Here is a 27,275-nt window from a genome sequence, read left to right as displayed (position 1 = left end):
GAGGCACTTAAGTTAATTAAGTAGCCTTATCTGTGGTCCCTGCACTCAGAGAAAAAGAGACCCGTTTGAATTGACGATAGCTACGTAATTACCCTTTATCTCCATGTAGAGCAGTTAGGAGTTCTTTAATGAAGAGCAGTTTTGTTTGAGAGAACTCAAATATAAATGGTTGTGTGTTTGTGCATGGAAGTGTGTGTGTATGTGTTAGTGATATGCATGTGATGAGGGTGACTGCTTTAAAATTTTATTACTACTATCTGGTACAATCCCTGTCCTTCAGCTATTAAATGCTTTTTCGTGCACGCACTCTCTCTCTCTCACACACACACTCATGTACTGTACATACTTTCCGAAGGATATGCAATGCAGCCTCTTTTGTGATTTCATCACCCATTTTACAGTACAGATCACTCATTTCTGGGACCAGAGGGACAAAAGATTCAGCCACTATAATGAAACAACACTTCTGAAACATAATCCATTTTTTATATTGATAGCCTCCTTCAACTTTGTGTATATGCATGCCTGTGTGTTTGTGTGCATAAGCCATTTCCTTGGATTTGGAGTGTTTACTCCAATCTCGGGAAGGGTGCCATATACCTTTGTTGCTTTTGTAATATGGTCTTTGGCTCAGTCTCATACATTACAAATCCTACTTACTCTCTGAGTCTGCAGATCTGCTTTTTAAAGAAAAGATGTAATTTGCGTCCTGATGAAAGTGGGCTGGCAGAAATGATGAAAGATTTGGCTGTAAGATCGTGTCAGAATGTCATTTCACCATTTACTAAAAAAAAAACTGAATTTAGTGCTAAGAGTGTATGTGCATGTTTCGTATACCTCATTATCACTGAATAGTTAAAAGTTACTGCCTGTTTGTGACTATACTTCACAGACACATTATCACCTTAAGCTCTTCTCTTTTTGTCCATGGCATAATATTGAACATTTGTGTGGTAGAGCCCTGCTCGAATTTTGTTCAGTCATTTGTCATGCACCTTAGTTTTCAAACGTGTAATTGAAATTAAGAGTTTTAACAGCAATTAAAATGTCCTGATCTTAGCAGCATCTCCCCTGTGTCATTCTATAAATTTTGTTGTATAATGTTAAGGACTTACATGAATATAGGAATCGGGAGGTTTCTCTACCACAGCAGAGGTTTAAATGAACTTTTGTGCTAACAGGATCCTGTGTAACAGGAAACTATAAATTGAGACACAAAGGTTTCCACATTGATCTCCATCAAGCACTCCAAAGACATGGTATTATACACAGTGCAACAGAAATTCTCATATAGGGATTTTGGTAACGTGGGCAGCACAGTGGATGAGTGGTTAGTACTGTTGCTTCACAGCAAGAGGAATACTGATTTGAAACCCATCAGGGACCTTTCTGGGTGGAGTTTGCATGTTCTCCCTGTGCTTGTGTGGGTTTTCTCCAGGTACTCTGGTTTCCTCCCACAGTCCAAAAACATGTATGTCAGGTTGATTGGTGACTCTAAATTACCCATAGGAGTGAGTGTGAGTGTGTGAGGTTGTTTGTCTCTATGTGGCCCTGTGATGGACTGGTGACCTGTCCAGGGTGGACCCCTGCCTTTCACCCAAAGAGAGCTGGGATAGGCTCCAGCAGATCCCTGGGACCCTGGTTAGGAATAAGCGGGTATAGGTAATTGATGGATGGATGGCTTTTCATGACCTAGCCTGTTGTAATGATCATTTTGTGTTATGTACTCCAAAGAAAGGGGCTGTAGTTCTTGCTAAATAAATTCACAAGATCATATATTAACACTGTAGCTAAAACTGAAAGCTTAGCATGCCTTCCTCTATGCAAGAGCCCAATAGTTGAAATACAGTAGGTTTCATTAGGGACACATCTGGATTTCATACCGTAGCGGCACCTTCAATGGAAAAGTATTATTAGCTGTGCAATAAGGTTCAGCACAATATACTAAAATGTGAACATTGAGTTGATAGGCTACATTATATTGGAAAAATGAAACTTGTTGGTTGACTTTTGATTCAAGTCATAATTATCAGTCTATGTCATTCTCAGGAATGTGTTTTCATAAGCAGGAAGCACGTGCACAGACGCACACAGCAGCTCTTCTGTGGCTCTGTGGCAAGATAATAAATATGTATGCAACTGCTTTAGGTGAAAGAGATGGGAGAGTGACAGAGTGGAGGGAAAAGAGGAAGGACAGAAAACAGACATGCAGGAAGGGCTGGATTGGGGATTTAAAAGAGGAAGAGAAGTGAAAGAGCCTTTGATCAGCAGGGAGACATGGAATAAAGTCACCTCTGTTCCATTACCAGCCTGTTGCAGTGAAAGTGGAAGTGCAGTGTGTGACTCTACAGGGCTTTGTCACACGCTGAAAGGCCCAGTGGTGCACACACATGCTCAGTCCACTTTTGTTTAAAGACACTCTCATCCAGGCTATTTTATGAAGCCCTGGGCTCTTTAGTACAGCAGGTTTGGGATAGTAATAGTCCAGAAAAGATAAAGGACCCTGCAATTGATTATCTTCTCTCTTAGATCATTAAAGAGTACCTCTGCAGAGGATCCTCCTGAATCATCACACGTTTTAAGAGATTTTTGAATTTATTTCATGAATTATAGAAATTTAGCTCTCTTTGTCCACAATATTTGAATCTTTCACTGTACAAAAGTTTATGACAGTGTTTCAGGCTGTGTTTCAAGTTCTAATTTAACAGAGCAGCATGATGTCAACAGAGATCGATAACATTCACACTCACCGTCCATATTCTTCAGGTTGTCTGTAATTTGTTTACTTGCACTTTTCTCCCTGCTGTCTTTCTTGTCAAACACTCCTTTTTGCCCAGACACTAAAATTATTAGTTGCTCCATTGCTGTATTTGATCAGGAGTGAGTTCAATTTTTAATGCACATGAACAACTTAAAAGGAGCACTGACTCTCCACTTCTGTCAGTGAGGTTATATAGGAAGACCTCTCAGTATGATGAAACGCAGACTAGCACCACCACCCTGAACATGAGGATTTATAAATACATCTCTTAAACATCTGAAAGTTTGTATTAGCTTTAGCTTCTCTACCATAGCTCCATTTTGGACTGTCATTGCATTAGATGGGAGACTGTAGTAAATACTTTCCAAAGAGGAGAGGTACGGGCACATCGCAGTTCGCTTCCTTGTCCATTCTCACTTGACCTCTAAGTTGTTTTGGTCCAGCAATCCACTTCCTTTGTTGTTATTTGGAGGAGCAAGAAGAAAGGAGGCTGCCTGGAAGAGACATGGGCAAAGACACAAGAGACGATCATTCACACGAGTCTTTTATGGACCAACACACCCCTTTTATTGAAAATCAGTTGGTGACTGAAAAAATATCTTGTGTCTCTAAAAATGTCTTGTGTCTCTAAAAATATGTTTTGAATCCTCTCTCCTTTTTTCTCCTTGCATCTTTTCCTTGCATGCCACATGGGAGGGACTATAGCACAAGAAAAAGACCCAAGTAAAGGAAGCATGGATCCGATTAAGGAAATTGAGATGTACTCAGTACGTTTCCTCAGAATTTTCCAAGATGAAAACTAAATGGCCAGTTTGACAAATGGTCACCTTGTTACTCTAATAATGAGCACTGCTCTGCACCTTCCCTAAGATTTTTTTCACAGGAATTACAAGAACAGTGCATCACAAAGTCACAAATAAGCTGCATTTACCTAACAAACTGACAACTGGGTGTAGGCACACATGCTGATGTAAGTGGTGGGCAAAATAAGACCATTTTCTGCTCAGACAAGCTGATAGTGGAGGCAAAAATGTGCAGTTCTGTCAAGTGCTATACTGTATGTGCTCTAGTTTAATTGGAAAGCTGCTGGATAAGAGCTTAGATTTCTGCTTGTGCCTCTTAAATCATCTGTTCCTAAATGGTTTGTGCAGGTCCAGCAGGTATCAAGAGGTCCACTTTGGTCCAGACTGAAATATTATAACAACTATTGAAGATTTTGTGGTGCCCAGAGGGTGATTATGGTGAATCCTTGATTTTTCTCTAGCATTTCTAGCAGATTTGTGGTTCAGAATGAAACGTCTAACCAGTTCATGATTTGTTTACAATGCAGTTTAGTGCACAGCTCCCCTGAATTCTCCATCTGAAACAATCAGAAAAAGAACTGCTCACACACATTAGTGTACAAAGGGGAGCTGTGAACAGGTGAGGAGGTCACGTTAGTCTGTGCTGCAAAAAACAAACCAAAAAATTCAAATGCATTCATGCCAGTTTTTGTGAAAATGTTGGGCTTGGTTTAAGAAAGTAAAAGTTTTTTAAGAGCTAGAGGGCAGTAGATTGGTATACCGTGATGAATCAGCTAATCAGAGATCAATGGGTCTTGACAGGAACTCTACAAATCAGAAGAGAACTCCATGTGCTCCATCTCTTTTGGCCAAACCTCTGCAGTAATCCATACACAAAGTATGACACACTGCCTCTGGCAAAAGCCTGCTTTTGTGACAGATATGCACATAATCATACACAACACACACACTCAGACAAATCGGGATTGTAATCTGTCCTGGACCCCCCCACACACTCAACAACACAGGACATGCACATTTGATATAAGCCATTTTTCAAATGTATCCACAAATCAAATTTTCTACAAATAGCAGCCTCACACATATACATTACACCACGCCGCTGTTTGTCTACACAGACACAAATGTATAATTAAAGAAAGCAAGTAGGATTTCTCTTGGCTGTCTCATTTGTAGTCTCTCTGTCTCTATAACAACCTTTCTTCTCTCTCTCTCTCTTTCTCTCCCCTATAGCTCTTACTCTATTCTTCCAGTTGTGATTTGCTCCTTCTGCAGGTTTTCTCTTTCAGAGGCCAAAATCCTTAACTGCATCTTTTTATGCTCTAACAAAGGCATGAGATGTCACAAAAGTATGAGTGAAAAAACATACACAAAATCAGATTTGATCTCTCTCCACTCTTTGCTTCAAGTGTGTATTTATCATATTGTGTGTCTGTGTGTGTGTGTGAGAGAGAGAGAGAGAGACAATGCTAGTGCAATGCTACAGAAACAGAAAAAATTGAAAAAGAGATGATGTAAACTAATCTCTGTCAGCAGGCTACCTCTCCCTGCAGGCAAGAAGTTCATTTCACATGGACGCAAACTGAACACACACTCGCACTCTCTCTCTCTCACAGAGAAATACAAAGCTTTCTGTTACTTCAAACAGAAGATATCCTAAAGAGTTAAATGAAACTCTGTGTGTGTGTGTGTGTGTGTGCGTGTGCGTGCGTGCGTGCGTGCGTGCGTGTGTGTGTGTGTGTGTGTGTGTGTGTGTGTGTGTGTGTGTGTGTGTGTGTGCGTGCGTGCGTGCGTGTGTGTGTGTGTGTGTGTGTGAAAAATGTTGTTGATAATTGTCCGTAAGGATATTGACAGTTGTTTCTGGATTTATAAATGTCCACACTCTAACAGGCCAGAGGAATTAAAAAACAAGGATAAATGTCTGAGTAGAAATATCATTTTATGCAGTAGAATTATGTTAAACCCTGCAAACCTTTTAGCAAACAGTTGTTTATGCCGAAGTTACAGAGTAATATTATTTATTTGAAGTCATGTTTCTGGTCACCTGAGGGTTGTGAGACCAATAGTTTATCTTTTTTAGGTCTGTTTTTGGACTCTACCAACTCATGAAGCCAGTACCAGGCTCTTTAGCTGCTCAATGCTCCACTATGTTCACCAACTAGTCATAAACTGGCTGCCATTTGCTACTGAGACTCACTACAAAGCCTTATAAAGTTGATGATGCTGCAGGTTCAGATGATAATTAAATGTAGATTCATCACTACTGTATATTGACTAACTAGAAATTCGTCTGCTGAGAATGAGTTTTGAAATACAATATCTGCTCTAGAAATAACTAGAACTACAACAATTACTTTACCTAGATCAAGATAAAGTGCTTTTATGATTATTTTATGCAGTCAAAACACACATGTAACAGCTGCAGTACATTTTGATTTGCTAAACATATTTGTATCGTGCAAATATAGGTCCTTAGGAGTCAGGGTTGTTTAACCATTTGCTCTCTAGGCTAGATTGATCTAGGCTAGATCTATGGAGCAGGAACAAGGAGGAACAGGGAGCACGGCCGTGGGAGATAAAACCTATTAGAGAATGTCATTTGATAGTAAAGTCTTATGAACTTTATCATATCACTAATCACTAATACAATATTTTGTAATCAGATCACAGATTTCTTTAATGATGAGTGATAATAAATTCAAACTGACGTGGCCAGTGAGTACTGAAGAGATGTAAAAGAGTTTCAGTTAAAGACCAAATGCTTTAAATATTTGTTATCTGGAACACTTTCATAACATTTTTCTGTCCTGGTAGGCCACAGAAAATAGCAAATGGCAACAATGCTATGTGATATATGGACTGATGAGAAATTATTGGATTAACCAGAAGAAATGAAAGTCCTTCCATACATTTTACTGCCATGGTTTGGGTTCACTTATCACCTGAGAGGGATGCGTCACTGAAAATCAATACAAAATAATTTGGAGGGATCATATCCTAAGTGTGATGAAACATTTCAGTCCTCTTCCAGTACCATCCACCTGACTCGAGGGGACACTGAATGGTTTCCTGAGTATGAAAATGGTGTGAGTCAAATTCTAAGGTCCTTAAAGGCACCAGATCTCATGCTAACTAAACACTTTCCAGTGGGGTTTGGACACTTTCAGGAGCTCCACCGCCATCATCCAAACACCAAAAGGAGGAAAAATCTTCTAGGACAATGGTGTTCGTTCCTCCAGTAGAGCTCCAGAGCCTGAGCAGCTGTAGTTTCACCTTACTAAGACACTGAATATATGTGTTTCTTTTAAATTTGTTCAGATCTGCACATATGTGGCACCATACGTCACTGCTGATTCATTCCCTTCTCCTTCCTTCTGGAGTTTAGGGATACATTGATCTATCTTTTCTGTCCCCTCAAAACAGATTGCAATACGTCAGTTCAGGGATTCTGCTGATTCAGAGTACTGACTGTTTAAAATCTGTAAACTTCACTGTCTACAACTCATTGGAATTGTTTTAATTTGCATTAAAAAGCTGAGTCAGTGGAGCATTGGGAATGAAATGGTTTACAACTGACAAACTGTATTTAAGATCAGGCCTTTCATGGGTGATACCTGATTTCTTTTAAATGGCTAAACTGAATTTGTTGGATTTTTGTTGTGATGAACCTACAGAGAATCATCACCTACAGCTTGCCCTGACTTTCCTGAGCTTTTTAACACATTTCATCTAATTGTTTAGCTTGTTTTTGGTCACAGTGGACAGCTGAGCTCTAAAAACACAGTGTAGGATACCTGACTGCTGGCCATAGGGAGCATTTAGCAGCATAACACTAAGATATTTTTGTTAAGAGGCCAAACACAGAGCTAAGAGTGTAAAAATTGACTCATATTCATCAGGTGCTCAGAAACACAACACAAAAATGATACTATTCCTGTGTAACTGCTAGCTGAATAAATAAGCAGCTGCTTGCTAAAATGTTCACAATGTCAGAAGAGAGGGTATTGTATGTCAACTTGTCTTTACTGAGGCAAGCTGCCAGAAAATCAGCTATTGCAGCTTTACAAAGACACATGTTGGAGCTGATCTCTACTTGAGTTTTGCCTTCTGATATAAACACGTCTTTGTCTTGTGTAGAAAATAATGGCCACATCGTTCCAAACTGACAGAAGTCCAACCAGTGACAACACAGTCGCTCCAGTCTAGTCACCATGTTTGAGATCTTTATCTCACCTGCTTTTATGCATATTTTTGCTTTGGATTTGTGCCTTTGGTTACACAACACATCACAGAGGAAACCACAATGCACAAGACAACATGATGAGAAAATGCAACAAACCTTTTTCATAGAAGGAAAACCACAGGTGTTAATAGTAACATTAACAATGGCTCTGTTCTCGTCCTGTAAGCCACGCCAGCATGGACAATAGCAGAATGATGAGAATTATTCCTTTTATTTCTTATATTTATTTTATTATTTAGAGCTGTGCTTTTCTGCTGTAGCATATCAAAATGCCTTCTGTGAAAAGGCCTTTAGTATAAAAAAACAGGATCAATGACTGTGATAATTCTGTTGAAAGGAGGTGAACATACTGGAGTTAAGTCACCACTTAAATGGGCTTCCATTCCTCTAGTTTCACATTTCTTTTTGTTTCCTTTCTAGCAACAGTTTAACTACATCTCAGGTGTAAATAAGTGTTTGATTAGAATAAAATGAAAATCAGTGGAGCCTTTGTTCCTCAACATTTAAAGTTTAGCCTGTAACCTGTTTGAGCAGAGATGTGTTGAATGTAAAATCGAGGCAGTAAAAGGGAGAGAAAGATATATATAGTGAGAAAGTGTTTTCAACTGAATTGATTCTCAACCAGTGCAGCTGAGACCCCTCATGCACACACAGGCTCGCACACATGCCACTCTCCAGCTGCACGTTCAACCTAAATGGTTGTAAAAACCAAAACCAATCAAATCCCCTCCTGGGTGAAAGGGCAGGTGTTCAGCTGCAGTTGGCAGCTAATTCAGTTTTGTGCATTTGTGTGTATGTGTGCTGAAAAGAGTGAGTGAGTAATATAGTGTGAGGATGTGTGGGAAATCCACTTCAGCCATTGTGATCTTTCAGGGTCAGGTCGTTTGCTGAGCATGGGCTCTGATTGGTTCCTGTGACCTGGTTGAGAGGCAGTAACCCAAAACACACACACACACACACACACATACGCATACGCACACATACATACGCACACAAACACGTGTACAAATTGTCTTCTTTCTCAGGATGCTGGTGTTCACTCCCCACAGTATTACCATGTTAAAATTATGATTAATATAAGTGACACACACGCACACATTCTCTCTCTCTCTATGCACCCAGAATTTTAAAATGCTAAAAACTTTTTTTTAGTAGTGAAATACCTTTATCCTTATTCTTTTCTGAGATGGATGGAGGATCAGCTGGCCTCAGGGGGGCAGTGTGGCTCTGTGGTCTGATAGGAGACAAGATAGGGGAGATAAGTGATGAAGTTATCCAAACCTTGTAACTTTAACTCTTTTTCTTCGAGTCGCACACAGTACCTCAATGCGTGCACATCTTTAAAAGCAAGTCTCACTCTCTAATTTTCACATTCCCTTTGTTGCTGCTGCCTTCAAGGTCTCACAAGTTCTTAAAGTGCTGTGAAATAAAATTGATCCTAAATATAATTTTTTTATGCATTCAAGGACTTCCATCAAGAATAAAAAATCATGAAGAGTGTGTTAAATTCATATATGCACTATCTGAACGACAGACTGAATTACATGAATTAGAGTCAATCTAAAGGACATGTTGATTTGATATTCTCCACACGCTCAGAACAGACAACTATTAAACATCTGTATTGTTCACTTTGTTGGGTCTTTCGCATGCATTCACCACCTCACTGAGTTCTTTCGGACAAGTGACAAGGTGCTGTGATGTGCATCTATGACAGATGTGCATGTAGACAGCATGTCAGAGGTGTGCATGCACCAGTGAGCAGCTCAGCCAGGTGCATGCATCACTGTAAATATATGTGTGTCCATTGGTGCGTGTGTAACCCTGAAGTCATGTCTGCATACAAGACATGACTTTTCTCTGTGTCTCTGTCTCTCTCACACACACACACACTCACATGCAGAAGTCTACTGTATTAGATTAAAGGAATAGTTCAGGCAAAAACATTTAGTCACACATGGAGAGTCAGATAAGAAGATCAATACCGGTATCACATCTGTAGAGTTAATACAAAAGTTAGCTTAGCTTAGAACAAACCCTTATAACTGGGGAATAACTAGCTTGTCAATAACAATAACAAAATCCACCTACATCACCAGCACTTCTAAAACTTACTATTAAAAAATGAGTACATCATGTATTTCAATTTGGCAGCAGTGCTGCAGAGTGGTGCAGTGGCCACCTCACAGCGAAAAGGTTTAGAGTTAAAATCCCATTCAAACCTGTGGAATTTGCATGTTCTCCCCATGTCTGCATCGGTTTTCTCCAGTTACTCCGGTTTCATCCCACAGTCCAAAGATATGCACTCTGGGGTTAGGTTAATTGGTGACTAAATTGCCCATAGGTGTGAGTGTGAGTGTGAGTGTTTGTCTGTCTCTATTACACTACACTGTCCAGGGTGTACCTGCCTCTGGCTTATATTTTTGTACAGATTAAACAACACACTGTATAATATGTTAGTGAGTGTTAAGGCCTTCTTTGGGAGATTTTGTAATAGTTTTTGTAGCAGAGATTCTCTTTATTTCTAGTACTTGTGCTAAGCTATGCTAACTGGCAGCTCACCTTAGCTACATCAGCATTTACCATGCAAGCATGAGTGTTATTATTACTCCTGTAAATAAATAAGCTTAAATGTTGAACTATTCCTGTAAGTGCATAACAATGAGACAGTGTCTCTACCTCTAACAGAGTCTGTCACAGGTCTTTGTAGAACATTAGGGACAATATTTTATCAATGTTTTTATTGTCTCTTTTTTATTTCATTTATTTTTTTTAAGACAGAAATGGTCCTTTTAATTAGACTGCCCGCTTTATAGATCTTGTCATAGTGATACATTTTAATAATAATCGGTCCAGATTGTTATTTTCTGGCTGTATCACTCTCAGCAATAACCTCAGTGGACACCGTCTGTTTCGGTTAGCATTCAAATATACACATTGATTAGTTGTAAAACTTGATAGTGGATTGTTTCAGAGCTCTAGTTTGTGCAGCAATGTATTGACTAGAGCCAAACAGAAATGAAGCAATATAATGATCCATTCTAATGATGACCTGCACAGTAATTAACTCTAAGCAAATAAATAGCAGTAAAACTGATGGGCCTGGATCGGCTATTAAAGGTCAGGACACTGAGGAGTCTGTCTAATCCCAGTTATCTCTGTTTTAAACTGAAAATCCTTTTACTGTTAAAGAAAAAACAACCAAACTGGACTGCTCCTCATCAATAGTCAGATGCAAAAACATTGTATTCTCTTGGATACAGACACGTATGTCATACGTTCTATTTACTAGTTCTAGTTAGATTGGATTAGATGACACTTTATTTATATGTGATATGGTATCTGATATTATTAGACTTTAATGCAACCACAGGGGGGCACAATCCAGTGTCTTCATGTGCTGGTCCCAAGTCCGGGTAAATGCAGAGGGTTGTGCCAGGAAGGGCATCCGACGTAAAGTTTAAGCCATATCAAACGTGAATCACAAATATGACTTCCATACCAGATCGGTCGCAGCCCGGGTTAACAACGACAGCCACTGGTGCTGTTCTTACAGGGTGCCAATGGAAATTGGACTACTGTTGGTCGAAGAAGGAGAGGAGGAAGGCGTGTTCATGGGCAAGGAGAGAAGAAGAAGGGCAGGAGTGTAGGACTTAGAGTAGGGACTTTGAATGTAGGGACTTTGTCAGGGAAAACTAGAGAGTTGGCTGATATGATGGAGAGAAGAAAGGTGGATATCTTGTGTGTTCAGGAGACCAGGTGGAAAGGTAGCAAGGCCTATAGATTAGGATCAGGGTTCAAGCTGATTTATCATGGTGTGGATGGAAAGAGGAATGGAGGAGGAGTTATCCTGAAGGAGGATTTTGCTAGGAATGTTCTGGAGGTGCAGAGAGTGTCAGATAGGGTGATGAGTCTGAAGCTGGAAGTTGAAGGTGTGATGTTGAATGTTGTCAGTGGTTATGCCCCACAGGTAGGATGTGAGTTAGAAGAGAAGGAGAAATTCTGGAGGGAGATGGATGAGGTGAATCAGGGTATCCCTAGTGGTGAGAGAGTGGTGACTGGGCCAGACTTCACCAGACATGTTGGTGAGGGAAACAGAGGTGATGAGGAAGTGATGGGTAAGTTTGGTATGCAGGACAGGAATGCAGAAGGACAGATGGTGGTAGACTTCAAAAAGGATGGAAATGGCTGTAGTGAACACATTTTTCCAGAAAAGGGAGGAGCATAGGGTGACATATAAGAGTGGAGGCAGGAGCACACAAGTTGATTACATCTTGTGCAGACGTTTCAACCTGAGAGAGATCAGTGACTGCAAAGTAGTGGCTGGGGAGAGTGTATCCATACAGCATAGGATGGTGGTGTGTAGGATGACTCTGGTGGTGAGGAAGATGAAGAGGACAAGGGAAGAGCAGAGGACCAAGTGGTGCAAGTTGAAAAAGGAAGAGTGTTGTGTGGCTTTCAGGGAGGAGCTGAAACAGACTCTGGGAGGTCAGGAGGTTCTTCCAGATGACTGGACAGCTACAGCTAAAGTGATCAGGGAGACAGGTAGGAGGGCACTTGGTGTGTCATCTGGAAAGAGGAAAGCAGATAAGGAGACTTGGTGGTGGAATGAGGAAGTTCAGGAGTGTGTTAGGAAGAAAAGGTTAGCTAAGAAGAAGTGGGACACTGAGAGGACATAGGATAACAGACAGGAGTACAGGGAGATGCAGCGTAAAGTGAAGGTAGAGGTGGCAAAGGCCAAACAAAGGGCGTATGAGGATTTGTATGACAGGTTGGACACTAAGGAGGGAGAGGTGGATTTGTACAGGTTGGTGAGGCAGAGAAACAGAGATGGGAAGAATGTGCAGCAGGTTAGGGTGATTAAGGACAGGGATGGAAATGTGTTGACAGGTGCCACAGGTGTGATGGAAAGATGGAAGGAATACTTTGAAGAGTTGATGAATGAGGAAAATGTTAGAGAGCACAGAGTAGAAGAGGTGACTGTTGTGGAGCAGGAAGTAGCAAAGATCAGTAAGGATGAAGTGAGGAAGGCGTTGAAGAGGATGAAGAGTGGAAAGGCAGTTGGTCCTGATGACATACATGTGGAGGTATGGAAGTGTTTAGGAGAGGTGGCAGTAGAGTTTTTGACTGGGCTACTTAACAAGATCTTGGAGAGTGAGAGGATGCCTGAGGAATGGAGGAGAAGTGTACTGGTGCCCATCTTTAAGAACAAGGGAGACAGGTAGACGTGCAGAGTTGTGGAAACTACAGAGGAATAAAGCTGATGAATCACACAATGAAGTTATGGGAAAGAGTAGTGGAGGCTAGGCTGAGGTCAGAAGTGAGCATTTGTGAGCAGCAGGGAGCAGGTGGAGGAAAATCTAGAGAGGTGGAGGTTTGCTCTGGAAAGGAGAGGAATGAAGCTGAGCCGCAGTAAAACAAAGTGCATGTGTGTAAATGAGAGGGACTCAAGTAGAATGGTGAGGTTACAGGGAGTAGAGGGGAAGAAGGTGGAGGATTTTAAGTACCTAGGGTCAACAGTCCAGAGCTACGGAGAGTGTGGAAAAGAAGTGAAGAGACGTGTGCAATCAGGTTGGAACGGGTGGAGGAAAGTGTCAGGTGTGATGTGTGACAAAAGAGTGTCAGCAAGAATGAAAGGAAAGGTGGACAAGACAGTGGTGAGACCAGCAATGTTGTCTGGTTTAGAGACAGTGGCACTGAGACAAAGACAGGAGGCAGAGCTGGAGGTAGCAGAGCTGAAGATGTTGAGGTTTTCTCTCTGGGAGTGACGAGGATGGATAGGATCAGGAATGAGGACATCAGAGGGTATTGGTAAAAGGATGCTGAGGTTAGAGCAGCCAGGAAGGAGGCCTAGAGGAAGACCAAAGAGGAGGTTCTTGGATGTAGTGAAGGAGGACATGAGGATAGTTGGTGTGGGTGAGGAGGATACAGAGGATAGGGTTAAATGGAGGCAGATGATTCGCTGTGGCGACCCCTGAAGGGAGCAGCCGAAAGGAGAAGAAGTAGATCTGATATTATTAGACTTTGTTTTGATGCGCTTCACTTAGGGATGTGTCTTTGTCGTAATGAATTGTGTTTCCAAGATGTTTTTGATGTGTTTCTCTGCAAAACAAGCACCCTGCAGAGATGAAAAAGTCAGTAAAGGTATTTTCAAATCACCAATGGAATTCTTACCTATTGCTTTCATGCATTACACAGTTCACATTTCATCATGTTCATTTAGTGTGTGGTTGTCTCTGCATACAGTATGTGTTATTCTGCTTTGAAATTATGTGGTTAGATTTTTTTTTTTTTTACAGAGAATATCATAATGTGCCTGCCTGTAACTGAATGATAACCGGTGCTATATGTATCTGAGTGGATGAGCAAGAAGCAAAAGCGAGGGCATATGAGGGAAAAAAATAAAGAGTTTCTGTGTTTGTCATCCCCACAGGGAGGAGAAAATTTATATTTGGTGGAAAGACGGAATTGGGTGAAAATAAGAAAAGAAGCAAGTTTTGAGGTGGATGAGTAAAGGGCAGTGAGGTGGAGAGGTAGTGAGAGAGAGGAAAATCAAAGCTCTTGTGCTTCCCTCAGGGCATGGCATCACTTTTCTGTGAGATCATTGTAACATTGTCCACACCCTGTGGGCTGGGAGTGAGAGCCTTTGGGCATCCCTGTGTACAGGTGTGTGCATGAACACATGCTCTTAAAGGCGCAGGCACAGACATGCATATCAGTTTTATTCAAGGGATTGTTTTTGTTTTTGTGATCCGCTCTTACTTAGGAGCAGTTTGAGATCTGTTTTTTTTTTTTTTATGTTTGCTTTGCTTTGATGTGTGTGGTGCATGAGTGTGAAATGTGTCCATTCTGCCTCCTTCTCCTCCACAGTGTGATGCTGGATAATTATATGTGATTACAGGTGCAGTGGGAGGAGTTTGAGAGTGAAATCCCAAACGTCTGTAGTGTAGCTCTGACACCAGCTGCGAGGCCCTGCAGTCGAGCCGGACACATGAGGAGCTGGCCAGCGTGAGATGAGGCGGAGCTGCAGATTAGCTGTTCGTTTTGTTGCTACAGGGATGACACACGGCAGGAGCGTAAAGATCAAGCATATACATGCTTGAAAGAAAGTAAAACAAACAAAAAATATCATAGCTCCACAGACTCTTCTAGCACACAGCATGAGCTTTTCATTTTGTATTTCTCTCTGCACCCTTTCTACCCAGTCCACATGATGATCCTGAAATTGTTGGTTACATTTTCCCTTTTCTTACTTCAATAGCCTTGCTCTCTCTGCTTTCTGACCTACCTTTCTTCTTTCTCCTTCCATAAAAGAGCTCTGAAAGCCTAGACTCTGATTTTCACACCTCTTTCTATCTGCTATACTCAATAAAAACTGATCCCTCTTCACGGCGATCCTCCCTTTCTCCCACTGGTGTTACAGTTATCCCCACATCCCTCCCTGTCTCTTTGAGTCTGCTACAGGTGTGACCTAACTCCTTCATTTTCTTACTCAGTCCCTTTTTTCACATGAAAGGCTTCCTGCTACCCTCAACTCACCCTCATTCCTGCTCTTTCTTCTCAGTGCACCCTCACCTTCTCTTTTAGCCCTGAGGGGATAGCTTGGATAACAGGTGGAGCTGCTGGTTTTAGGGGATCAAGTTTCCATCTGCCTGAAATGCAAGAATGCAGCATTACCCTGGGCTATAATGAAGCTAAACAATAAACTACACAATAGTGTGCACACACACACACAAAATGCTCACAAAACATCCAGTAAAGTCATTGTAAGTGAATTCGATTAGAAAAGTGGACTTCTATTCATTCAGTTTATTAGCTTTTAATGTTGTGTCTTCCTCTGTAATTATTTTCCTCACAAATGTGAAGAAAACAAGAGAAGGCAGATAAAGAAGTACAGATGGAAACGGTACAATTCCTGTGCACAAATGCATGCAAGCAAACAAGCTGTGGTAGCCATACTATAAAGACACACTCATGCAAAGCTCATCTTGCAATGGATAAACATCTTTAGCTTCCAAACAGCATTGGTATCATCGTTATATAATAGAGTGTGTAGGTGCAGGTAAAGAGGAGGTGGTTCTGGGATGATGGAACACACTGTTGAGCCTTCTAAATGTCCCAATGAAACCCCAGTTATGGAGAAAGTGTACATGAGGTCAGGTCATCAAGTATCTGCTTTTTGTTTGCTATGATTCAAGGGCACTTTAAAGGTGCAGTAGGTCAAAGCGTGGCCATTTTCTGAGTGGACAGGCAACTACTAATAAGACACGTGGAGCTAGATAAGTAGGGAAAGAAGTGGACTGATGGAATTCATATGAAGCTGCCAGTGGGTCCAGCCATGATGGCTTTAGGTAAAATATGGATATGAGTCTGGGTCAAGTGGCTCAGTGTTTACAGCTTAAATGTTAGGTTGGCCTGATACTCACTGCAGTGCCCAGTGATGGTTAAAAACATCATTTAACATAAATACTTACTTTCTCTAGGAATGCTTCTTTAGTACAGTTGTTAACTGAGAACCTGTGGCAACCAAAAATTCAACACAAAAATCATATTGGCTGTTTATGTTTCACTGCAAAACAGGAGGCATATGTGATATTGGTTGAGGCTATGCACTCCAATTAGGTGCTGGACACATGCTGTGTTGAAGCTTGATTCATATCCAGCCGCCTACAGCAATTACATGATGTTAAAAAAGCAGTTTACAAAAACAGCACCCATTGTGCTGATGGGAGCAAGAGTTCTAAAAGCAACGAGAATAAGCAATTAATGCTGTAGTCAATGTCGCACAGCTATACTTTAAAATCTCTGTCTGCAGCCACTTTCCCATTGTGTGTGTCCTCCCAGCACTGCACTGCTATGACAGGTCAGTTAATATTGACATTATTTCCCTCCACCACAATGACAGCTTGAGCTGCAGGAAACCGCTCATTAGCTCTGCATGTGCTTGTATGTGTGCCCACATGTTGGGGTGTGTGTGTGCATGCACGACTGTGTTGATTGCCAGGACAAAAGTCATTAGCCTAGTCAAACAGGTGTTAAAGAGACAGGGGACAGTCCCAGTGTTTGCCTCAGAGAGAATAACAGAGATTGGTATCATCGTTCAGCCTGATCGTAGAGCCCTCTGTGGAGGTCATCTCGTCACTGCACTGGGAGTGTGTTGAAGAGAAAGTGGGAGCACTGTGTGTGTGTGTGTGTGTGTGTGTGTGTGTGTGTGTGTGTGTGGGCACAGAAGATGGATGAGACCAGCAGAGAACGAGATCAGATGAGCAGGTGTAGCTAGATGTGTTGAGATAGATGTCCTTGCACATGTCAGGTTGGATATCTGTCTGATGTGAGCTTATTGAATGAATAGTGTGTGTAAAGATGTGTGTGTGTGTTTGTAATTATGTGTCTCTCTCTCTAGGTGAGAAGTCATAACAGGATGCTTTGGTGATAGAGGGAAATAGATGAATTGAGGGTAGAAAATGCAGTGGTAATTGTACTGGATACACAGGTAATTGGAAGCTAAATTGGCTTCAGAATTAGAACCTGTGAGCACTCAGTCAGTCTCTATATTGGAACCAGATAACCCACTGTATGTGTATGTGTGCGTGTGTGTATGGTCTGAGGCTGAAATATATGGACTTTAATGACTAAAAACTGTACATGATACAAAGCAAACCCAATAATGTGATTTAAAATTAATTCTTGAAGAAATTTTTCCAAACTGCTCTGGGTTTCCTCTCAAAATATTTATTGGAAATTATTTTACTTCAGTGTTTTGTGTGTGCCCTTGTGAGGTTTGTTTTTTTTTTTGCTAAGGGTGACTCTGTGGATAGATGTATGTATATATTCTAAACTCAAGGCTGACTTATAGGATTTTCCAGAGCTGTTGACCACATCTCATCCTCAAAGACTGGAACTTGTTCAGGTGTTATCAGACGACCTAAGGAACTTTGGTTGTATGGCAACAGGTGGTTGTAAATGGTTGTGTATTTCATCTTCAGTTCAATTTTCATCTTCATTTATGGAAGAAAGCAGACCAGATTTAAATCAAAGCTCAGCTCATTTGCAGATTTTGCAAAAAAAAAAAGAAAGATCACTTCAGTAGATTTTATGCTGTTTTTCTATTTTTGTACTATAGTTATCAAGAATGACATTGTGTGTTCATTGTAACATTGTTTGTGTTATATATTTTTCAGTAGAATCTTCTTATATCTTCACATTTAGTCCATCCCACCACATTAAGTATTGGATGGGCATTGCAAGATAGCTTAAGTTATACTGTTAATGCTGGGTTAAATGTCATTTCATGTCTATGTATTTTTCCTTTAAAAAAGAAATTGAAATATAAACACACAGTAAACATTTAGTAAACAAACACCAACAGCTTTTTTATGGCGAAAACATAATTGTCACTGCACTGAAAGAGGCACATAACACTGAATCACTCCAAATATTTGCATTCTTTGCAGTACCACTAGAGTTAGCCCATTCAGTATGTCACAGTCTTGGTTCTGTGTTTTTTTAATATTTGGGTAAGTTGTTCCTTTAGCTACTGGGTGCACCTGATCCTAATAACTAAACAGAATTTTACATTTTTGTTCAAAATCATTACATTTTTTACCAGGTTTTTAGCAAATTGAGTTTGGCCTGATACACCACAGAGTAAAATATGTACAACTTGTTACCTCAAATGTTTTCCTTTAGAAATTTTCAGACTTCTTTCAGTGTGTGATCTGGGTCAGTTTTGGAGAATATTTTTTCCCTGCAGCTAAATGTGTTAAAATGCTGCTTACATTCATTCGCATAACATTACTGCAATATCCATGACCTGCCTCCACTGGCACAGCACAGGTGGAGACAGGACTTGAGGAAAGGAAATGAGACAGCTTTATTATAATTGTGGGTTCGTGAAGGAATAGCAGTGGGAATCTAAAACAAGTAAGAAACAGTTTGAAGAAAGTGAAAGTGGAGGTCAGAGGTGACCAGTGGCATTATCAACACATGACAATATATACAGTATATATTTCAAAAGCATCGTGCTTAAAATCAAGGACAGCACAGTAGAACAGAAGGCAGATTTTTTTCTTTTAATTCAGGCCATAGCTGCAAAAACTGAAAGTACAAATATGGTAAAAAAAGAAACAAAAACTATAGCTGTGTGAGGAAGCGTGAAGGTTGTCAAAATGATGATGGTATCATACCAACTGGCAGACAGCCATAGTTTAATAAGAGTGTGTCACTTTCTACAAACAGGTTTCTGCTTGTCTGGTGAGGAGAGGGGTACGATGGGTGACTGAGGGGTGCAAGTGGGCCAAGATATAAAGGTGCAAAGTCCACTGGGTATAGGCACAAGAGTGGTACAGGTCAGCCAACTGTGCAGTTTGTACCTTGCGGGTTGGGGGTGGGAGGGGGTCTCAGAGGACATGTAGAGTTTGACATGGGAGCTGTTGTAAAGATTCAGTATTGAGTAGCCAAGTATGACGTGATGAAGACACTATGAGCAAGACGACTGACAAATAAAACAACTAAAGGCTTTGTTTGTGCCATCACACCAGATTATCTGTTCCATTTCGGATAGAAATACAGATAACTGAGACCACCTTAAAAGTTTCTTTGGTACCTACTGGGCCACAACAAGATGCCAGATGCCTCTTTCACATAGTTTCTACAAGTCACCGAAATAACCCTGAGCCTCTGACCTTTCTCTGTGGAGTTTGCATGTTCTCCCTGCATCTGTGCTGGTTTTCTCTGGGTACCCTGGAGAAAAGACTTCTTCCCACTGATTGAGAGTTAGGCTACTTGATGACTCTAAATTGCCCATTGATGTGTCAGTGTTTGGGTGCCCCTATGTGTCAGCCCTGTGATAGACTGGTAATCTGTACGCTGTGCCTTGCCCAATGTTAGCTGGGATTGCCCCCCCATCAAGACCCTGGATGCACCCTACCAGGATAAGTGGTAGATGAAAAATTGAATAAATTATGCATTTTTATAGTCTAAGCTACAAAACAGTATATAAAGTAGTTCAAGTCAGCCCCACATTTAACAACTGCAACATTAAAATGATGATTAACCATGCATTAAATAATTATTATTCTGAGATAGGTCATTCTTTATATTTTTAATACTTGAATCATATATTTCTGCTAATACTTTTCTATAATTTCTCTAAAACTTAGATTGTAGGGCTTTTCACAGTGAAGTATTTCTACACTGTGGTGTTGTTACTTTTACTTAATCAGAAGATTTGAGTATGTATCCAGTACTGGCTTTGCCCTGTAGCTCAGTATTATTTGCTATTCTGTGGTTTTTTTTTTAAAATTTATGTGAAATCTCTAATAATTCCACTAGCAATTAACACATGAAATAAACAACAATCTAATATATAACCTGGGGATTAAATTGGAAATTGGACTGAAATTGCTAAATGAAGTTTAGATTGAAGGTTAAGAAACCCCTGAAACTCCCTTGGGTATAAGATATTTTTTTAAACGAAAGAAATTTAATAAATAACTGTTCTGTTTGCAAGTAAAAGTTAAGGATTTTTACTTAAACTTTCACTTAAAGCCAAACTTTCAATTTTTCAGTTACTGTATCTAAGTTCTGATAATAACTTTCAACTAGAAGATGAAGATTTTGGTGATTTGATGTGGAATCCAATGCAGCCTCTGTGGTTTGGCACAGCAGAATGAGCAGCAGAACCTTTCACGGAAACTCCTAGTAACATCATAGTCACTTTACTGGAAACAGAAAGTTGGAAGGCAATTGCCAAATGAGTCTGGATGGAAAGATAAATGGATGTGCTGAGGTGAAGGTGCTTGAGGAGAGTACGATGGGGACAGCTAGATGGCATAGGGAGACTATTTGGCCACTCAGGGGATGGAAAGTCTGTCTCTGAGGATTTATTGAGGCAATAAAAGATAAGGTCACTGTGTTGTAGGCTTTAATATTAATGTGTCTTTTAATGACCCTCACAATGGGAGAAACTAGGTTATCACTAGTACTAAGATAAAGCTCCAGGGAGTTATTTTGTAATGAAACAAGTGCCCCTGTGTTGCTGGACCGCTAGTGGCACTTCAGAGTTTCTCCTCACTTTTACTATATGTTAAGGTTAACATTTTCAGTTTTCACGAATTAATCAGATATATATTAAGTTATACATAAAAAAAAGCGTAGACAAAAAATTCCTTTACTTCAAGTCTCTTCCATGGCTAGAAGTTGCCCAACAGCAATTACAGTAATGAAACAGAAAGGGATGTGAAATTAAGGCAACAACTTTGTGTAGCCCTTCCAAAACCATTTGGCCACTGAAACTAGTGAAGAAGGTATAAATATTATAATACAGACTAAAAAAAGATTATGAATTTATAAATTTAGGAGGCTTAGAGGCAGGCATGTGTGGGGGTGGGGGGCACTGCCATTTTCTTAAGTTAATCAAAGTGCCCCTCTCAGCATTATCTATAGAATTATAAATATTTATATTGCAGTCAACATGAACATGCAAAAAAACAGCAGCAAATGTAAAAGTCAAAGAACTTTCTTGTTTTGCACTAACCTTGCTGGCGTCAGGTACCAGCATCTTAAAATAATGGTGTTTTGGACTCTGAACACTTCCAAAACATGGGTGACCTGCACTCACTATGATCCATGAATGCTTCCGTGGTGGACACACTGTAAAGAACACTAATGCTGCAGCTACATATGGGTGGACACAGTGTAAATTTCTGACAAGCAGTGTGTTTGCTATTTTCTTCTTCTTCTGGTAAATGTGTGGCAGAATATGTGCAGCAAAGGTGTATTGCTGCTCTCTGTTGGAAGTCAGCACAACCCATTTGTGGCACACTTTGCCACTGGTAACTGTAAACTGCAGTACATTGAATTAGTGTTGTGAACATGGCCAATGTCCCAGCAAGTGCAGTCCCGTTTGTTATTTGGTTTTTATGACATAGACTAAACAAATGAGCAACAACAAGCAAGGTGTGCAGTATAAAAATTAACACTGGATCAACCTGATTTTATCAGGGGCTCTGCATCAGCTATCTCATGTTAACTTTTTACTAGTTTTGTAGAGCTTTGCAATCTGCACAACATGCAACAAGCACTGTTCATGGCAACCATGAGACTCGAGACTTGACTTGGACTTAAAAAATGACTTGTGTGCATCTCTGTTCTGTACTTAAATGCACAATTAGCCTAACATAAAAAATGGGTGACAGCCAGTTGATTTAGGCCTAATGGCAAATAGGCTCTGCACTGCTAGGTGCCCCTTGTGCCCCTCCCCCCGAGATCCTCTCTGCACGTCCCTGCTAATAAATACAATGAAGAATGCTGGCGAGTCCCTTCAGGCATCGCAATATTCCTCCCTGTTGCACTATATCTACACATTCCCAGTGTGGGAATAGCTATAACAAAATTACCAGCATGAGCTTCCTCAACAGTTGATTGTACTTTGGAAGTAGAAACTTGAATAAACTTCTGTGTGGGGGGTTTGGGGGGTCTGGGGGCGCCGTCTACCACGCTACCAGTGCTGGCGTTGATTCCCGCCCCCTGGTTCGGGTTGTCCAATAGGAACAGCGGGAGCATCGGGCGCGACCAATCAAGAGCAAGGGATGATAGTGAATGGAAGTTTAGTTTCAGAGTTTGGGATAGATCGAAGAGAGACCGGCGGTGGGACCGAACAGGTAGAGCCGAGATCAGTGGGAAAAAGTACACCTCATAAATGTCGACTGTGCTTTCACAAAAACTCTAAACGCTGTCGCTGCTTGAATAAAGCTAAACAAGAGCTCTCTCTCTCTCTCTCTCTCTCTACCCCCATGTCTGTGTCGAGGAGAGGAGGGTGGCAGGTGCTCGGTTGAGGGAGACGCGTCGCCTCAGTCGGCTCCCCAAACCTCAACAGGGTGCCGAGACGGAGGAAACCGGATAAATCGCTAAGTGGGGACGAAACTCCCGTGAGTACGAACGGACGACGATAAGACACATTTTAAGTAGCAGGTTTTTCCGGGTCCTTGGCCGGGTGGACTGTTTTGGAGGACCGTTGAAGACTCTGGATGAAAAAAGCGAACGGCTCCAGTGTCGCAGTGAGACTAACGGTCGTTCTTCAGCCCAAGCTGCTACTTTTCCCGGTTTAATTAACTAATGCTCAGCCCTGTGTGCACCTAAAGGTACAAAACACTCATTTATCACCGAGAAACTTGTGCTGCATTTAGGTTTTCTTTTTCAAAACCTGTTGTGTCATTTTTCCGTGTAATCTGAAACGCAGCGGTGTTACGGCAAGTAAGCATATCAGTTATCCGAGGCAGGAGTCTCGTCCTGGGGGACAGCACCGGACAAAACTCGACCCCGACGACTTCAGGTTAACAGGTTAATTAGAAAAGCTAACTAAGTTGTGCTCAAATAAGACACTGCAGCACACGCTCCTCCACCACAACACTTGGAAAAGACCCGGAGGAGAGCTCCGTCTACTTTTAGTGCAGACATAACCAGGGGTATTCACACAATCAATTACCGAATTGATTTTTACAGCATACGCGGGCAAAAACACGGATGGATAATTTAAGTGTTTTATCGATTCTCTGTTAATACAACCTGTGTCTAAACAGCTAAGTGATCCGCGGGACAAATCCCCGGTGAAGACATCAAAACACGCTCGGATTTAAGGTCGATAGCAGAGAATAAGCCGCTAAGTCTAAAACACACTAACGTGTATTAATTCAATGCGCGGGTCAGTCCATGTGGAAATGAGGTATCGCAGGGCGCAGAAACACAGGGACACCTCCACAGCAGACACAGATTACCGTGCTCATATACTGTGAAGCCAGAGTATCAGTGAGCGAAAGTCTTCGACCCCCCCCACCAAAACCTTACTCCTCCTCCTCCTCTTCTTCGTTTCGCTGCCTACCGAGTTTTGGACACCAGAGCCGGAGCTTGTCGGCAGTGACAGCGGTGAACTCCCGGAGCTCGGATCTTCGCTCCACCGGGAAAGCGCGGAGCTGTGCGCGGTGCTGACTCCGGTTTCTTTCCGCTCTTCCCAGAGAGAGTTGCAGCAGTGAAGCACAAGCGTAGGAGGAAGGACACCGTTGGTCCCCTCTCCAGCACGATGAAACCGGGAATTTGCTGCCCAGAGGGGTCCCCGGAGCGCATGGACGAACCCAGAGCAGGGAGCCGGCACTTGATGATGGGGACCGGAACGACCTGGAGCGGTAGCCGGTGTCTGCCTGTCTTTCTTCTCCTCCTCAGCAGCAGCTGCCACATGTTGCACGGCCAAGGTAAGAGGAAACTCCTGGGAGTCCTGGGTTCAAATGTCAGAGGATGCACTGAACAGTATTTATACCCGTGTGGGCGTTTAAGGGGTCTAAGTGAAATTGTGCAAATTTCCAGTGTGAAAACACTTGCTTATTGGGACATTTGTAAACAGGATAAAAGTGAGATAACTGCTAAGCTGTAAACAAGGATGCAACTTACTAGACTGAATGTAGCAGTTTGTCTATTAGTCTCTGTAAAAGGGAAACAGAAAGAGATGGTGCTCTTTATCAGGCCCACAGTGCTTTTTCTAAATGAAGTCAGGTTGATGTTTGTCCGAGAGAGACAGAGAAGAGGAAGCCTCCTGATACAGTGCGTGATTAAATTACTGTTATTGTTATTAAGATGCATAGATTTTAGGATGATTAATGTGGGATTAAGGTATTGAGGATGTGTATTTGTGTGTTTGGGGGAAAGTGTTAGTGTCCAGGCAGTGGTAATCCCCCACTTAGTCAATGACCTGCTTAACCACAGTGCTTCATTTGACACAAAAACACACTAATGTGCAAACACATAGACACATGCAGCCATATACAGTGTATATATATATATATATGTATATATATATATATATATATATATATATTAATTGAAGTTGCTTTATATTAGTCCAGTGTTTGCCCTGTTGTTCTGGCAGTTGTTCAGATTAGTGTGGGTAAGTGTGTGGCGTAATTGTTGAACACAGCAGCAGGAAGGAAGACAGTTATAATGTTCACTGCCATGTTACATGCATCTGTTGAGAGAGAGTAATTTAGAGAAACGGTGGATATATGTATCTGTTTCTGTGCACATGTACACATGTGTGCATGTGTGTGTCCTTCTATGTGCACATGTACTTCATGGGATACTGTCACAGTGCCAAAACAAAAGCACAGGAAAGGTCAGGCTGGTGTCGGCACACACTTCTCTCTGGGTCACAGATGGCGTGGTGGGCAGAATACAAGGCTGAGACTTTGGGGTTATGTGGAGGAGGGGGTCTCAGGAATGTCTGCGCGCAAGCGTGCGTGTGTGTGTGTGTGTGTGTGTGTGTGTGTGTGTGTGAGAGAGAGAGAGAGAGAGAGAGAGAGAGGTGGGGGGTTAGTTATTTGTGAACACACTGTGAGTGTGTGTGCATTTTAAGTGAAGAAAGTGCCTGTGTGATAGTGTGAGAGAGGGGGCACAGCGAGAGGAGGGGGAGAAAATCCGGAGGAGGGAGGCAGTGTGGCGAGGAGGAGAAGGAGGTGTTATGAGAGCCAGCAGATGAGGGAGAGGGGAGTGGCAGGGAAAAGGGTGAGAAGAAAAAATAGAGTGGGGGAGTTGACGAGGGAATGCGGCGCACTGTGCTTGTCGCTCATGGAGGTGTGCCTGCAGTTCAATCAATGATGATCGTATGACAACACCTCTGCGTGTGTCAAGAGTTGCTCTCCTCTGTCTTCTTTTGCCAGTCGTCTCACTCATCGTCTTCATCCCTCCCTTCAAGGTGGTGAGGAGGAGGTGGGAGACAGAGGGATGGCGTGGCTGCAGAGTCAGCTCCTTTTGTCCTCCCTGTAATGTCAAGGTCCCATCACAAGCACCCAACTTACACACACTCCCATCCTCAGTCCCTCTAGCACCTTCCAGCTGTCTCGGTTTAATAAGGGGGTTGTCCAAGCCATGGACCGTCTAGGTCTCAGGACGGCTGGCAGGGGTTGTGTTTGCATATGTATGTGCGCTGGGGGCAGGGGTGAATGGGAGATTAGTGAAACAGATTCAGGATGAGGCTTCTGGTGGTTTTGGTGTTTGCTAGAGTGTGGGGTGGGGTTATTGATTTCATAAGCTGTGCCAGGCACCCAATCGAAGGCTGTAGATTTTCCAGGTTCCGACCCCTCTATCCTCAGCATTTATTAGGACGTTTTATTTTAGGAGGAAAAGGATGAAATTCATGAGCCAAGGTTGATCCTCCTGATCTCTCCCTGCCTCTCTCTCCCTTGCTTCCTCCTCCCTCTCTGTCCCTCTCCTTCCTTCACTCTTTCTCCTTCTTTCTCTGTCAATCGATGCCCACACCCCTCCTCATAAATGCAAGGCTTTATATGAGCCAACTCTCGTCTCTGGGAGCACATTTAAATAAGCTCATCGATCTTTCATTTTAGAGTTTAAGTGACAGCAGCATTTTACTGTCTCTTCTCCTCCCCCCCTTCCTCCACCTCTCATCTGCTCACCTCTCCATTCTTGCTTCTTTATTCATAACTTGTCCCTTAGCCCCCATTGCCTTCCTGTCACAAAGTGGGTTCTGCTCCACAGCTGTTTGACTAATTCAGTTTTTCAGCATGGATACAGACAGAGCCTTGATCTGAACTTTACATTCTGAGTGAAGTTAAGGATGGGTCACATTCAGTGTGTTTCAAAATGTAAATTGTGTTCGACTGCACTAACAGGCCAAGTCCAGTATCCTTTCTTATCCCCAACATCACTGTTAAGTAATGAAAAACTTGTTTTGGATTTTCCAAAAACATCCTTGATTTAGTTCTACAGCCATGCATTTTGATGATTTTCAAACGTTTTTATAAACCAAATCACAAAGAACATTAAAACATGAAAACACCTAAAGTCAGAAGGGGTTTCATATAACAATAGTGATATGGACCATTAGGTTTATAATACGTGCAGAATGATTTTGTCCCAGTTGCTAATGTGGATAATGATAATGGTCTATAAGTAGCCAAAGTGTAATGAAAAAATACCGCTGGTTGTCATTATTGCTAACCTTGCCCAAGGTAATTGCATTAAATGTGGCTCGAGGATCCCAGCTGTTAAACCACTGCACTTATCTCTAGTCTAAAAAATAAATTGCAGGTCACACTTTTTTTATGGCTCTTACTAAAGTTTAGTTTCCTAGCATGAATTTGGAAGTTGCAATTCTTCTTTGTTGTAGCCCAAGAAAAGACTAGCATCGCCATATGTGACCCACTTAGTAGATCTATAAATGTGGTTAGGTTAGATGTGACACATCATTGGCTCAGCTAAGCCAAAGCTTGATGCTGATTGGACCATTGGGCATTCTTAATTGAATTGACGTTAGTGATAGGCCATTTGGATGGGGCTGTGGGCTGGGAGAACTGTGAATGTTATGTCAAAGCCGAAATCAAGCACACTAGCATGCAGTTTTACACATGTGCGCACACACATACACAACGTTCTTCTCACTCATCAGTGTCAAACAGTTTAAGTG

General features: G+C 41.7%; 1 protein-coding gene and 1 long non-coding RNA gene across 2 annotated transcripts in view; one reads left to right on the top strand and one right to left on the bottom strand.

Moving 5' to 3' along the window:
- Positions 1-2,078: 2,078 nt before the first annotated feature.
- Positions 2,079-10,115, bottom strand: LOC113128574 (uncharacterized). Its single transcript, XR_003295522.1, has 3 exons — positions 10,030-10,115; positions 8,971-9,041; positions 2,079-3,255 (listed from the first exon to the last, which is right to left on the bottom strand). It is a non-coding gene; the product is annotated as an uncharacterized LOC113128574 (long non-coding RNA).
- A 12,330-nt stretch (positions 10,116-22,445) lies between these two features.
- Positions 22,446-27,275, top strand: part of LOC113128200 (protein sidekick-1) — a 204,195-nt gene continuing 199,365 nt past the window's right edge. Inside the window, exons 1-3 of the mRNA XM_026303327.1 lie at positions 22,446-22,470; positions 22,622-22,737; positions 23,821-24,054. Coding sequence (XP_026159112.1) covers positions 23,886-24,054 — 169 coding nt within the window. The 5' untranslated portion in view covers positions 22,446-22,470; positions 22,622-22,737; positions 23,821-23,885. The remainder of the gene's footprint in view (positions 22,471-22,621; positions 22,738-23,820; positions 24,055-27,275) is intronic.

This window comes from Mastacembelus armatus, chromosome 1 (genome assembly GCF_900324485.2).
Source record: "Mastacembelus armatus chromosome 1, fMasArm1.2, whole genome shotgun sequence".
Classification (NCBI taxonomy): domain Eukaryota; kingdom Metazoa; phylum Chordata; class Actinopteri; order Synbranchiformes; family Mastacembelidae; genus Mastacembelus; species Mastacembelus armatus.
This window is presented reverse-complemented; position numbering and strand designations above follow the sequence as displayed.